The sequence below is a fragment of the Polypterus senegalus genome, chromosome 1, assembly GCF_016835505.1.
Source record: "Polypterus senegalus isolate Bchr_013 chromosome 1, ASM1683550v1, whole genome shotgun sequence".
Classification (NCBI taxonomy): domain Eukaryota; kingdom Metazoa; phylum Chordata; class Cladistia; order Polypteriformes; family Polypteridae; genus Polypterus; species Polypterus senegalus.
In genome coordinates, this window is record NC_053154.1 from 196,489,590 (window position 1) to 196,505,509 (window position 15,920).

Below are 15,920 nucleotides of genomic sequence, written 5' to 3' on the forward strand. Positions count from 1 at the left end.
GCATGCGACATTAAGGTTTCTAACGATAGAATCACCTACCACTAATACATCACCAGGTGCTGAAGGCGAAATGGGGACGCGGAGAGGGTCAAACCGGTTCTGAGATAAAATGCTCGCCTGTGCCGATGGAGGTGCTCTGGCCTTGAACCCCCGCCTGCATAGCTGAAATCCACCGAGGTCAGCAGCGGCGTCGCTCCTACTCGGCACAACGGGGTTGATGTTTCGCCGGTTCCAGATGGCAAGGACGGTTTATCCAACAGCCGGGCCTTCAGATTTCTCAGGTATCTCCGTCGGGACAGGAGTTTCTGAATCTGTTCATCAAGTGCCTGGAGTTCCTCAACTACGATTTCAACGCGAGTTACCCCACTGTCGGCCATTTTCTGCTTCGTGCCCTAGGAGAAATGAGAGAGAGAGAGAGAGAGAGGTTAGCTTTACTTCTATCTCTATCTTCTATATATATGTACACACCACACACATATAAACAGATATATATACATATCCATACATATATACATATACACATATACACATATATATACACACACACATATATATACATACATATATATATATATATATATACATACATATATATATATATATACATACATATATACATATACATCCACATAAATATACATATACATATCTACATATACACACATACATATACATACACACACATATATACACCTAAATACATATATATATATATATACTCAGCAAAAAAAGAAACGTCCCTTTTTCAGGACTGTGTATTTCAACAATAATGTTTTAAAAATCCAAATAACTTTACAGATCTTCATTGTAAAGGGTTTAAACAATGTTTTCCATACATGTTCAATTAACCATAATCAATTAATTAACATGCACCTGTGGAATGGTCATTAAGACCTTAACAGCTTACAGAAAGTAGGCATTTAAGGTCACAGTTCTAAAAAGCAGGACACTAAAGAGACTTGTCTACCGACTGTGAAAAACACCCAAAGAAAGATGCCCAGGGCCCCTGCTCATCTGCGTGAATGTGCATTAGGCATGCTGCAGGGAGGCATGAGGACTGCTGATGTGGCTAGGGCAATAAATTGCCATGTCCGCACTGTGAGATGCCTAAGACAGCGCTACAGGGAGACAGGAGGGACAGCTGATCATCCTCGCAGTGGAAGACCACGTGTAACAACACCTGCACAGGAACAGTACATCCGAATATCACACCTGCGTGACAGGTACAGGATGGCCACAACAACTGCCCGAGTAACACCAGGAACACACAATCCCTCCATCAGTGCTCAGACTGTCCGCAATAGGCTGAGAGAGGCTGGACTGAGGGCTTGTAGGCCTGTTGTAAGGCAGGTCCTTACCAGACATCACCAGCAACAACGCCGCCTATGGGCACAAACCCACCTTCGCTGGACCACACAGGAGTGGCAAAAAGTGCTCTTCACTGATGAGTCACGGTTTTGTCTCACCAGGGGTGATGGACGGATTCATGTTTATCGTCGAAGGAATGAGCGTTACACCGAGGCCTGTACCCTGGAGCGGGATCGATTTGGATCGATGGCTAGGGCCATTCCCCCCAGAAATGTCCAGAAACTTGCAGGTGCCTTGGTGGAAGAGTGGGGTAACATCTCACAGCAAAAACTGACAAATCTGGTCCAGTCCATGAGGAGGAGATGCACTGCAGTACTTCAAGCAGCTGGTGGCCACACCAGATACTGACTGTACTTTTGATTTTGAGCCTCCCTTCATTCAGGGACACATTGTGAAACATTTTTAGTTTATGTCTTATGGTGTTGACTCTTTTAGTGTTCATACAAATATTTACGCATTAAGTTTACTGAAAGTAAAAACAGTTGAAAGTCAGAGGACGTTTCTTTTTTTGCTGAGTATATATATACAGTCTTTGGGGTGCGAGCAACTGTTGCTGGGGGTGCCAGAATCCATGAAGGAAGAAAAATGAAAAACATTATTTGTACAAAATCTTAATTTATTTATCCATTCCTAAATAATTAAATGGGCAGGCCATTTCGTATCAGTGCAATACGCTGTTTGTTAAAACGGATGACTCCCGCTCTTACGTGCAAGTCTGCGTGGATATTATGATTATGTTTCTGTTCAAGTTCTATTTAAATTTTAAATAGAAGGAATTTTTATTTAGTCGACAGAATATTATTCCGGAATAAATCAACTCAAACTTTAAATGACTTATTATATTTTGCTCTCCATAAAAATATATCCTGTCTAAATTATACAAGTTAGAAATAAAGTAAATAAAGTAAATGTTAAAAGAACAAACATTAAAATTTCTTTACTCTTATGTAATTTTATATAAAAAATAAACTTTTAAATATCCCAAAAGATTTTGCTCTCCATAAAAATACAGTATATCCTGTCAAAATTATACAAATTCAAATATGAACATGGTGCATAACAAAACCTGGAAATATAAATAAAATTTGTTCTTTTTAGCAATAACAAATCAAATCATTCAGTTGTCTTTGCTCATATGTCATTTAATCAGAGCTGGACGCCTGGCATCTTTTTTTGGCAAGAAGTTCGTTTATGTTTGGTGTGAGGTTCTGTGTTGTGGAGATTGTCAGGATGGACTGCAGGTGCTCATCAGTGAGGCGACTCCTGTGTGCTGTTTTGTTAGTCTTCATGACTGAGAAGAGCTTCTCACACAGATATGTGCTACCAAACATGCACAAGGTTCGAGCCGCATGTAGACGGACTTGGAGCATTTGTGCGGGAATGGACTGAATAAATTGTGAGGGCCCTGCAGTATCATACTTTGCCTTCAGTGTGCCATTACACTGCAGCTCAATCACCTCCATCTGAATCTGCACAGGTGCAGTTTCCACATCGACGGCAAATGGGTTGCGAAACAACTCAAAATTCTTTTTTTGTTCTTCAAAGTCACCAAAGCGCCGTGCAAACTCAGTGCGCAGTGCGCTCAGTTTATCAGCAAAGTGCGTATTTGGGAACACCGTTGTGCCGATTAGGTTTAACATTACTTGGCAACAGGGAAAGTGGGGCAAGTTGCACTGGTGCATTTGTGTCTCCCATAAAAGTAGCTTCACTTGAAATCACTTTGTGATTTTGCATGGGTAAAAACGTCTGCTGAAGTGGATTCTTCTTTAACTCTTCTGCTTTCTGTATCTTGTGCATTGCATTCAGGTCTTTCAGGTTATCTTGATGTTTTGTCTCATTGTGCCGTCTTAGATTAAATTCTGCAATTACAGCCACATTAGCTCCACAAATGAGACACACGGGTTTACCGGCAATGTCAGTAAACATATACTCAGCCTCCCATCGGTTTTTAAAGGCTCTATGCTCAGAATCACCTTTTCTTTTCGGCATCGTGTGGGCTAGCTTCGCAGTAACTTGCAGCATCATAAGCTAGACTTGATTAACGTGGTAAGTGTTCGGCAAGGCAGCTGAAGCGCTGCGTTATGGGATCTGTAGTTTATTGTGTTACCAGCGCTTCATATCCCCGGGCCATTAATAACAATAATACAGTATATAAAATGATCTCGGGCGGATTTAATTACGCGGGCGGATGTGGCCCGTGGGCCTTGAGTTTGACACATATGGACTAAATAGAACTTGAAAAGATATATTTTTCAAATGTGATCGCGCAATTCAGATCGAGTTGACGCGCACTACAGTACATCGAGCCCGTGTGCTATTGTGGTTTTGCCTGCGTGCCTCAATAAGTTACCCTCCCCTCGCTCTTACTTTTTTACCGTTCATCTAATGAATACACTGAGTATGGCTTTACCAAAACAATCATTGATCGCGAATAAAGTATCCATTATTCATAAAGCTTCAATTGGTGATCTGTCTTTCTGCATTAACCGCATATTTTTTCATATGTCTCAAACCAAGGGGATGCGAAGGTAAAATGAATAAAAATGCGTACATATATACTCGGTGCATCCCCTCTCGGGAATCGAACCTCGGACGTTGGCGCTAGAGGCGAAGCCTCTACTATTGCGCCACGGCGTGTGGTTTATCTATTTGAGCGTAGCAGTGTAATTCGGTTTTGTTCAGCACTCTTTGGAACTGTTGCTTTTGTCTGCGCACGCGCCAGTTCCGTGAGCGCTGAATATGGTTTTATATGTCACTCGCCGCTTCTAATTGTTTCGCTGCCTTCTTAATTATATAATGCATGTTTTCTTAAGCGCTTTTGGAGCTCTTCCTGGTTTTCTACGTACTGCGTAATTACGTGGGAGGCGTGATGATGTCACATGAAACTCCGCCACCTACGGCTTTCGATCTCAACTCCATTACAGTAAATGGAGAAAAATAGCTTCTAGTTATGACCATTATGCGTAGAATTTTGAAATGAATCCTGCCCAACTTTTGTAAGGAAGCTCTAAGGAATGAGCCTGCCAAATTTCAGCCTTCTACCTACATTGCAAGTTGGAGAATTAGTGATGAGTCAGTGAGTCAGTCAGTCAGTGAGGGCTTTGCCTTTTATTAGTATAGATAAAAACATACATTTGATTTGAATCTGTAACAGCCGCTGTAAATTTGTAGTACATGTAAAAGGTAGCTTTTTTTCACATTTATTCTCTCAGTCGCGATCACGATACATACTACCCCACCCAGGGATCTGAACGCAACTGAGAGAATGAAAAGTGAATTTAAAAAAAAAAAAATAAAAGCTAACCTTTACAAGGATCATAAATTGCACCGGCTGTTAAAGACTGAAATCAAATGTATGCTTTTATTCTAAAACAGTAAGACTAAGAGCAGTTTACTTCTCAAAACGGAGGGGCGCAGAATCGAACTCGTGACCTCTTGATTCCCAAGCGGGGGCTGAGTCTATTGAACCACAGAGGCAGTTACAATAAACTGCTGTCAATGTTGCATGTTAAGGCGGCTTTTTGTTTCTGCAGTTATATTTTTGAATGAAAGTGCAATTGTGTTATTCTTGTGAAAATGTTTCTTTGCTATTTGGACTTCAGGCTTCATACATTATATAGTTTATGCCTACATTTTGTCATCTACTACTAGAATATAAAAAACGTTTCTGTTTTAACAATGTGTTGACACAGATTACTGTAGAAACGGAACAGACATGAAATGCGTGTGTTCCAAATAACGATCTATTATTTCCACTCTAAAACTCCACTTCACTCCCAGATACTCAATCAAGCTGAAGTTCGTGCACGTTCTAAATTGGTGGGGGGATGGAATAGCCGGCTGCTCCTAGCTTCTCTTTATCAGCACATTTAGAAGACAAAGGACGTTGGAGAGGTGTGAAGGGATTTAAGAAGCGATTTAAGGTGGGACGGAATTACGAGTTTTTTCGTAGGCTCTGGTAATTCTAGTGTTAAACCAGCTCTCGGTCCTCTTGATATTGTACCACCATGCCTCTTAGTGGAAGCCTTTGATGTTTTGTGTCCACCTTTACTAGCCATTATCAATGGTTCCATTAGTGAGGGGGTTGTGCCCTCATTTTTTAAACATGCTGCGGTGTGTCCCTGTCTAAAAAAAGGCAGAATTAGATCCGGGAGTTTTAGCTAATTTTCACCCGATTTCCCAATTGTCATTTCTGGCTAAAATAGTAGAAAGAATTATTTATAATCAATTGGTTGATCACCTTAAGGCCAATAATTTATTTGAGATCTACCAATCTAGCTTTAGGCGTTATCATGGTGTTGAGATGGCCCTCCTAAAAGTATTCAATGACATCTCTATTATTACTGACTCAGGTGGCACTGCAGTCCTTGTCCTCCTGGACCTGTCCGCTGTCTTTGACACTATTGACCATGAGATATTGCTGTTGCGGCTTGAACATCTTGTTGGGCTTAAAGGGGCTGATCTTAACTGGTTCAGGTCATATCTAATTGGTAGAAACTTTTCACTGACTTTAAATTCCTCTTTTTGGTTTACTGCTCCTCTTAAATGTAGCTTTCCTCAGGGATCCATTTTGGGTTCTATTTTATTCTCTATATACCTTCACCCTATTGGAGTTATTTTTAGGACATTTAATGTTTCTTTTCACTGCTATGCTGATGATACACGGGTTTATATTCTCATCTGCAACTCTGCAATGAATCAACTGCACAACTGTCTTTATTGAACTAAGATCCTGGATGGCTAATAATTTTCTTGAATCAAAGTAAAACAGAGGTGCTTATAGTGGGTCCATCAACTAAAGCCCAAATTGGTCTTGGACTTCTCGGCTCTTTCTCTGTCTTTTGCAAACCTTAAGTCTAAAATCTTGGTGTTATTTTTGACAGTAACCTCTCTTTTGAGAAACAGGTTAATTCTGTAGTCAAGAGATGCTTTTCCCAGCTTCATCTTTTAGGAAAGATCAAGCCTTTTCTATCTTCTAGGGATCTTGAGAAAGGTACTCATGCTTTTATGTTTTCTCGCCTTGATTACTGCAACTAGCTGTATTCTGGGATTAGAAAATCCCTGATACGCAGGTTACAGCTGGTCCAGAATGCTGCCACTCGTTTTCTGGTTGGGGCAAGAAAGTCTGATTTTGTTTCTCCAATATTAGCTTCTTTACACTGTCTTCCTGTCAGTTTTCAAATTGATTTTAAAATCTTGTTGCTAGTTTTTAAATCTTTACATGGGCTTGCTATTTATCTGAATTGTGTGCTTTACACCAGCCATCTAGAGTGCTTAGATCTTCTGGTCAGTTGTCTCTTGTTGTCCCTTGTACCAAGTGTAAAACTAAGTGGGACAGGGCTTTTGCAGCTGCTGGGTCCTCGCCTGTGGAACTCTTTACCTCATTACATAAAGGAGTCGTCTACAATTTAACTGTTTAAAACAAGATTAAAGACTCATTTCTATTCACTTGCTTTCAGTGACCTTCAGTAGTACTGATGGTTTCCTCATTGGAGTTATGTAATCTTACATTTATTATTTATTTTATTCATGTTCATTTAATTTATTTCTATTTATGTTAATTGTATGTTTGTTTCTTCTTTTACTGTAAAGCACTTTGGACACAGCATTCCTATGTTGTTTTAAATGTGCTATATAAATAAATTGACATTTATACCTTTGCCTACAAAACAATTTTATTACAGAGGTCTACAGAAAGTTCCTTGAATTTCACGGTGTGTTTTTATTTTTATTTTTTTCCTGACAAGCAGTGTGAATTGTAGGACATTATATACAAATGGATGTGACTTTTTAAACAATGTCTTATTGCATTATTTTGCCACAGGTGGACTCCAGGCAAGTTCTAGGCACATCTCATGGAGAAATAGTAGCAGCCTTTTTCCAGAAGCTAATCATTAGTCTTAGTACTTGATATTTGGTGCACTGTATTAAACAGTGTAGTGTCCTGGATTTTAAAATTTATATATATATATATATATATATATATATATATATATATATATATATATATATATATATATATATATTTTACCCCACATAAACAAGATGAACTTCATTTTACAATGAGAGTTAACATCAAATTGTCTTCTCTTCCTGAATTGTATCACCTTAAAATGTAACACGAAGATAATTAACATCAAAGCATCTCCTCTTCCCGAATTATGCCTCACTTTAAAAACAAAGAAGCAAAAGACCAGGATGATGCCTCAGGCCATATTGATTATTTTATGGCTTGTGAAATGGACACACATAGACAGGTCAAAAATTGTGTTGATTACTTTATTGCTTGGGAGATGGACATGCATAAAAAGATCAAGGAGATTGAATGTAGACATCCATCATAGTGACAGCCAGCCAATCAAATGTGTGTAACGTTACATGGTCCAATACCCCACGTGGAATTTTAAAATAAATATGGATTGTCCAATTTACCAAAACTGAAGAACATACAATGAAAACAAAAAAAGCAACGTCAGAAGAGGAGACACTTTTATTTAAAAGTCAGAGGATGTAACTCATGCATTTCACCAATTGTTAAATCAAAAAGCCACCTGGGACATTCACCTTTGACATCTCTAATTTTTTTCAGTAAGCTTTTAAGACAATACATATCCAGACTTTACTATCCATATTTTCTTTTACACTTTCTTCTACTGTTCTATAAAATCGATCGTAAAACATTTGGCGCTGCGAGCAGGATACTAGAGTAGTGATGTCTTAAACCTCTTTTATCTACATGTTTTCTTTCTTTAAAGTTAAGGATGGGTTGTCCGTGGGTGACAACTATGTTGTAATTGCATGCTGGCACTCAGACAGCACATCAGCTTGCATTACCGAAGAAAAAGAAGAGTGTTCATGGCTCACCTTGCGGAGGAACTTTGTCATCGCTTCTTACAAGAAAAGGTGATGGAAAAAGAAAAGGAGGATGCAACATCGACAAACTTCAGTTCCAAGACAGCCGCTTCCCCAAGAAAGCAAACTGAGTCAGTGTCAGGTGCCCCTTCAACGTAATAGGAACCACAGCATAGAGAGAAGTGTGTACATTGCAACAGGTACACGTCGTACATGTAGGAAGGACGGTCCTTGCGTGTGTCTGAACTGTTAACATTTGAATTTGATGAGTGCTTATAGTGCAGAACTGACCTCTCTCTACTGTTCTTTCCTCTGCATGTCCTGGAGTACAAAAGAAACACCACCATGCACCAAAATGTGGAGACTGGGCAAGATTGGGGGAAAAAAAACAAAAACATGGTCACTGATAACAACCGCAAGAAGGTATGCGAATGACTATGAATAATGTTGCATCAGTGCCACAATGTTTTCCGAAATGTACTATACAGGTCATAAAATGAATAATTTCAAATATCACCTATACCTATTGTCTCTGTTTTTTTGTCAGTGCAGCTTTCACATCATGGACCATAAGATGCATACTAATTCAGCATAAGCAGGAACACTCAATAAAACTGAATAAAAAAAATTAAGTGACAATGAGATACCAATAAGGCAGATTCACCAATGTTTGTGTGTCAGCTTTTATCCATCCAGATCGAAGAATTTCCAGTTCAATTGTCTCAAAACACTACTCACATCTACAGTTATTCCCAGTTTCAAATAAAAACTGGGGACTGGCAGGAACACTCAATAAAACTGAATAAAAAGAAAATCAAGTGACGGTGAGATACGAAGAAGGCAGCTTCGCCAGCGTCTGTGTGTCAGAACCGGGTGGGGGGGCGTTAGTTTGCATCGTGGTACAACGCAGAGCTATAGCGCGTCTGTATTCTGTTTCTTTTGTACTCCAGGGCATGCAGAGGAGAGAATAGTAAAGAGCAGTAAGTTCGGCGCTATATGCAATCATCAGACACTCCCCATCTACCCGTTGTTTTGTTATACTTTTACACCAACTTATGTTCCTCTGTTTGAGCATGTTCAAAAAATACACGTGTAATGCCACGAAAAGTGCACGCAGACACTTCATTTCGCAAACAAAACAAGTGCACTTTTATTCAAAACTACCTGTATAACCGAAGAAAAAAGAAAGCAAGTTACAGTAGGCGATTGATACGACAGCTTGCATGGTACAATGCTAAGAAGTGCAGATTTTCATTCCGTGCTATATAAAATCATCACATTCAAATATTAACAGTTCCCACACACCCAAGGACCGTCCTTCCTACATTTCACGACACGTGTACTTGTTGCCATGTACACACCTCTCTGTGCTATGGTTTCTATTACACTGAATGAGCACCTGACACTGTACTTTCTTCCCTGGGGGAAGGTCCCGCATCAGAGAATTTCCAGTTCCTGCATAAATTCACACCCGATCTGACGCTGTTCGTTTTCAAATAATATTGCATTAGTGCGATTATATTTTCACATATATTGTCTCTTTCTTTCAGGTGTGTAATAGAAACCACAGCATAGAGAGAAGTGTGTACATTGCTTCTTACAGGAAAAGGCGATGGAAAAAGTGCACTTGAATAAAAATGGGATGGGGTGTGTTGGTTGGCGTTAGTATGCATCGTGGTACACTGCAGAGCTATAGCGCATCTTTAGTGAAAACAGCCGTGTCAGATGGGGTTGTATGGATTGATTCTGAACGCGACTGAGAGAATGAAAAGTGAATTAAAAAAAAGCTAACCTTTACAAGGATCATAAATTGCACCGGCTGTTACAGACTGAAATCAAATGTGTGCTTTTATTCTCAAAATGGAGGGGCGCAGGATCGAACTCGTGACCTCTTGATTCCCAAACGGGGGCTGAGTCTATTGAACCACGGAGGCAGTTACAATAAACTTCTGTCAATGTCACATGTTAAGGCGGCTTTTTGTTTCTGCAGTTATATTTTTGAATAAAAGCGCAATTGTGTTATTGTGAAAATGTTTCTTTGCTATTTGGACTTCAGGCTTCATACATTATATAGTTTATGCCTACATTTTGTCATCTACTACTAGAATATAAAAAAACATTTCTGTTTTAACAATGTGTTGACACAGATTACTGTAGAAACGGAACAGACATGAAATGTGTGTGTTCCAAACAACGATCTATTATTTCCACTCTAAAACTCCACTTCACTCCCAGATACTCAATCAAGGCATGAGCTGAAAGAAGTTCGTGCACGTTCTAAATTGGTGGGGGGATGGAATAGCCGGCTGCTCCAAGCTTGTCTTTATCAGCACATTTAGAAGACAAAGGGCGCTGGCGGAGAGGTGTGAAGGGATTTAAGAAGCGATTTAAGGTGGGACGGAATTACGAGTTTTTTCGTAGGCTCTGGTAATTCTAGTGTTAAGGGTGTCAATAGTACTTTTTAACTGTGAAAGTGAGACAAGATAAAAAGATTCCAAGACAATGTCATGATTATCAGTAGGAAGTTCATAGCCAGTTGGAACAATACCACCGCGGATTGTATCAGTTTTACTGACAAAGAATGAAAGAAACTGCTCACATGAAGGAACAGTGCTATTTAATCCCGTCTCAAAATGAGGGTGAATGGCTACATTAATTGAATTAAATAAGACCCTAGGATTCTTAGAATGACAGGATACTAAATCAGTGAAGAAATCATGTTTAGCTTTCTTAACTGCAGCCTGGAAGTTGAATAGAGAAGTGCTAAAAATCTGTTTAGAAGCAATCCATCCATCTTTTTTCCAATGCCGTTCCGCAGTTTGACAGGTGCGGAATAGCGGTCGAGTACAGTAATCCCTCGCTATATCGCGTTTCGACTTTCGCGGCTTCACTCTGTCGCAGATTTTAAATGTAAGCATATCTAAATATATATCACAGATTTTTCGCTGGTTCGCGGATTTCTGTGGACAATGGGTCTTTTAATTTATGGTACGTGCTTCCTCAGTTTGTTTGCCTAGTTGATTTCATACAAGGGATGCTATTGGCGGATGGTTTAGAAGCTACCCAGTCAGAGCATGTATTACATATTAACTAAAACTCCTCAATGATATAAGATATGCTTCCCACGCAGTGCTTCATTGTTTGCTTTTCTCTCTCTCTCACCCTCTCTGACATTCTCTGCGCCTGATGGAGAGGGTGTGAGCAGAGCGACTGTTTGCACAGAGGCTGTTTGCCTAGAGGATACGGACGCTCCCCTACAAAATGCCGCTTTATCGTGGTGCTTCGGCATACTTAAAAGCATGTATTCATTTTTTGATTGTTTGCTTTTATCTCGCTCTCTCTTTCTGACATTCTCTGCTCCTGACGGCGCTCCTTTGAAGAGAAGATATGTTTGCATTCTTTTAATTGTGAGAAAGAACTGTCATCTCTGTCTTGTCATGGAGCACAGTTTAAACTTTTGACTAAAGGGTGTTATTTCATGTCAAGAGGGCTCTAATAATGTTAACAGTGTGGGAGAGTTTATAGGGGCTTAAAATATATAAAAATAACCATACAAACATATGGTTTCTACTTCGCGGATTTTCATCTATCGGGGGTTCTGGAGCATAACCCAGCGATAGAGATATACTGTAGTTTCATTTAGCCAGGGAGCAGGTCTTCCATTATTGCAGCGTATCTTGAACGTAGCAATTGAGTCTAAAACCGTTTTACAAGAATTAAATTCTAAAACAGAATCATCGATGCCCTCATATTGAACATGTACATCAAGACTAGAGAATATAGTTTTAAAATCGGATATAATAGAAGAATTTAAAAAGTGAGAACAGCGTGGAGCACAACTAGTAGTAGGAACATCAACAGAAATAATCAAATCCATCATTATCAAAAAGCGATCAGTAAAAGAAACATCACATAAATCAGTATTACTAACTGAAATATCACATGTAAGTTATAGATCAAGGGTCTGACCGAGAGAGTCAGTTAGTGTATTAATATGCTGGATAAAATCAAATGACTCCAATGGTGATAAAAAGTCATTAACCAAATGTTTCGATTGACAACAAACGTGTATGTTAAAATCACCAACAATAAATACTTTGTCATGGGTGAAGGTAATATCTGCCAGGAGATCAGAGAATTCAGAAATTATATCATTAATTGCGGGAGGTCTATTAACCACAGCAAACAACAAAGAAGGGGAGCTGCACACTTCGAAAAGTTGCAGTTCGAAGCTACTAAACGGACGTTTTGTAAGGCTCTGACACAATAACATACTTTTAGAAACAGTGGCAATGCCCCCAACCCCAAGACGAATCAGCCAGGGAGAGTTAAAAACAATGAATAACCTGATGGTACCAAGTCAGTAAAGCATGAAGAGTTACCATTTACAATCCAGGTCTCAGTGATGAAAAAGAAATCCAGATTATTTGAGATAATAAAGTTTTGCTGAATAAAAGTTTTATTAGACACTGATCTCAGGTTCACGAAAGCAGCCTTGATAGAAGTAGAAGAGCTCGCTGTGGGACAAAGACGGGTGAGCATGCGAAGATTAGCAGCATTTACTCCACGAGAGCACCCCAAGGAAGAGTGATGTCGCCTTGAGATGGAGAAATTAAATCCAGTATCCAGCACGCATGGACCAGGCATGGAGTCCTGCGCAGGAGAAGATAAGATGGGTCATAGACGACCCGCAGGAATCCAAGCTTTGGGACATTTAACAGCAATACCGGCTCTTCTGCCATGGCAATGGCAGGTGCATTTGCATCTCCAAGAGGCATTCAGCTCACTGATACAGGTGAACACCGGAGTCCAGGTGAAGAAGTCAGCAGTTGAATAAAACAAAGGTGGAGGTTCACATAATATCCCATCATGAGATGAAAATTGAGAGGAAAGCAAGCAAGAAAATATGTTAAGAATCGCGATCATAGGACAGTGGTCGCTGAGATAAACTAATACATAATGACGAAGTTAAAACATAGATTAGCGAGACGAACAGACAGCCAGCCACATCAGTCAGCGCAATCTTCAAATAAAATCATTTCTAAAGTGTTGAGTACTCCCAGGAGCACAGTGGCCTTGAAAATTATTTAAATGGAAGAAGTTCAGAATCACTAGTATTCCTCCTAGAGCTAGCTGTCTGGTCAAACCGGTTAATTGGGTAAGAAGGGCTGTGGTCAGGGAGGTGACCGAGAACCCAATGGTCACTCTAACACAGCTTCAGAGGTCCTCTGCTGAGATGGGAGAACCTATTGGCAGGACAGCCATTTCAGGAGTACTGTCAATCATGTGTTTATGGTAATATCTAGATGGAAGCCACTCTTGAGTAAAAGACAAATGTCAGTTTTAAGGACTCTGAAAGTATGAGGTAAAAGATTCTCTGCTTTGAAGATGTAAAATCTGAGCTCTTTGGGTAGAACTATGAGCACTATGTCTAGTGAAGACCAGGCGTTGCTCATCTCCTGCCTAATACTTTCCCTACGTTGAAGCATACTGGCGGCATCATCATGCTATGGCTGGGACAGAGAGACTGAGAAGAATTGAGGGGACAAAGTGCAGCTCAATACAGAGAAGCCTTGAAGAAAACCTGGGCTAACAATGACCTGAAGCATACAGCCAAGAAAATACTGGGGTGACTTTAAAGGAGGTCAAACGTTGGTGTAGAGACCTGAACATAACATTTTATAGATACTTTCTATCCAATCAAATGGAGTTTGAGAAGACCTGCCAGGAAGAATGCGAGAAAAAAAATGCTCAAATCCAGGACTGCAAAGCTTGTTGAAATTTAAAGCTGATTCAAAGTTGTAATTGCTGTCAAAGGGGCTTCTACAAAGTATTAAATCAAGGGTCTGAATGCCTATTTGAATGAGAGCTTTCTAAACTCATGTTTTCACTTTAGTTGTTATGTCAGATGTGTAAAAAAAAAAAATTACCCATTTAAAATTTAATCTATGACAAAAAGCGAACAGATCAGAATACTTTCTGAATCCAGTTTATCTTAACTTCTGTTAAGCACACAGTAGCACACATTTGAGGCAGCAGCTGCCTATATACCTTCAGCATGAACTCCCAGACACTGAGGAAACTGATTTTCTTTTTTTTTTTTATAGCCCTTATTATCTTGAAAGTTTAAAATAGAAACAACCATACAGATTTTGAATTATTTCAAGTAGTAAAGGGTATGTTTCATAAAAAGAGAAGAGTAATAAACTTGAAAAGTTCATCGAGTGTATCACTTTGCCCTCAAGCACCTTTCTGAATTCTCAGTTTGAATGTCTACATGTGAATGCAGACAGACACGTTTTGCCTTCCTTTAAAATGCGAGTGATTGTGCACTTTAGCAGAGTAACAAGGATTAGGTAATAACTGGGCCCAAGATTTCTCTGCATTTTAGAATCATCCATTTACATCTTCAAAGTATAGAAAGTTTGTCATACTAGGTAGGAGCTCACAACTTGATCCTGACGACGACCACCAACACCAGCAGTGCCCTAAAATTAGGTTTGTTTCCTTGTCTCCACTTTTGTAGAATGCAGACAGGAAGGAAGGCCTCCTGAAGTCTACGTACTATACGGTATAATGCCTTTGTGCTCATCATTAAGCCGGTCCACTGTAGGAGTTATTGACATTACTTCGCATTTTGCTTTTACAGGAAATTTCCATTTTCACCTTGGTGGATGTGATGCTGAAGGCAGATGAAGGACCTCTCAGGTACAGCGCCATCTTGAGAAGACCTTCAGCTTTGACATCTTGAAACACAAGCATTGAAAGTAAATATCATGATGGACAACCAAGATGGCTATGTGATATGGCCCATCATATATAATTTACATTTTGTGTTTTTTTATTTTTATTTTAAATGCTATAGGTCACGAATTGATGTAAATTTTACTATGTTATTTGTCTATATTGTTTTGTCCTCATGAAATGAATTAGCAACAAATTTCAGTCGCCTTTAAAGGACCTTTATGCACAGGGCATAAGAGCCACACGATACGCTCAGTTGCACAACAAATTCATTTTATATTCTGCTCAATCCTAGTCGCTTTAAAACATATTCAAAATCAGTTGAGCAGTTATTTGTCCACACTGATCTTTTTTCATATATTTAAAAGAAAAACACAAATGTTATGAAAACTAAGGTGTTTTTATTTTATTTTCTTTGTGCTTTTAACGGGTGTATAAACTTATTTTTTTGGTAATGACTCTGGAGCATTTAAAGTAAAACAGCCTGTTTATTTTTCAAAGATGCTAATATTTTAGCAAAAAAAAAAAACGCGCACACACGCAGAATAGGACAGAGGATTCCTCATACCTAAGGCTGTTTTATTTTGCTCCTAAGGAAAAGAAGGGGAAACACATTGGGAAGAATTCTGGGATATTTTTAAACACATCAGGACTACACAGCTGCTAGTCTAGGACTCTGGCCACTACCTAGTGTTTCAGTGGATTTTTTTATTGTTTGCATTTAGTTCAGACAATGCTATAAAAGTTTACAATTCTTTGAAACAGAAAATAAATCCCTATTTGCCAGCCTGCTGCCAAAGCAGACAGGCACACTGGCATTTGTCAGTTTTGTAAGTGGCACTGCGATGAGTGTTCAGGTCACTTTCTGTTGTTTTTTATGCTGCTTTTTAAATAGGTCATACATGCTCATATCCGTAATACTTGCTAAGATTTTCTCTCTCGACGGTGCAGCAGTA

At 39.3% G+C, this 15,920-nt stretch overlaps 1 protein-coding gene across 2 annotated transcripts in view; it reads left to right on the forward strand.

The window, feature by feature from the left end:
- Positions 1–15,386, forward strand: part of dis3l2 (DIS3 like 3'-5' exoribonuclease 2) — a 516,063-nt gene extending 500,677 nt beyond the window's left edge. For both annotated transcript variants that reach the window (XM_039766315.1, XM_039766323.1), the window contains exon 21: positions 14,870–15,386. In XM_039766315.1, the coding sequence (XP_039622249.1) occupies positions 14,870–14,971 (102 nt within the window). In that variant the 3' untranslated portion in view covers positions 14,972–15,386. The remainder of the gene's footprint in view (positions 1–14,869) is intronic.
- The last annotated feature ends 534 nt before the right edge of the window (positions 15,387–15,920 follow it).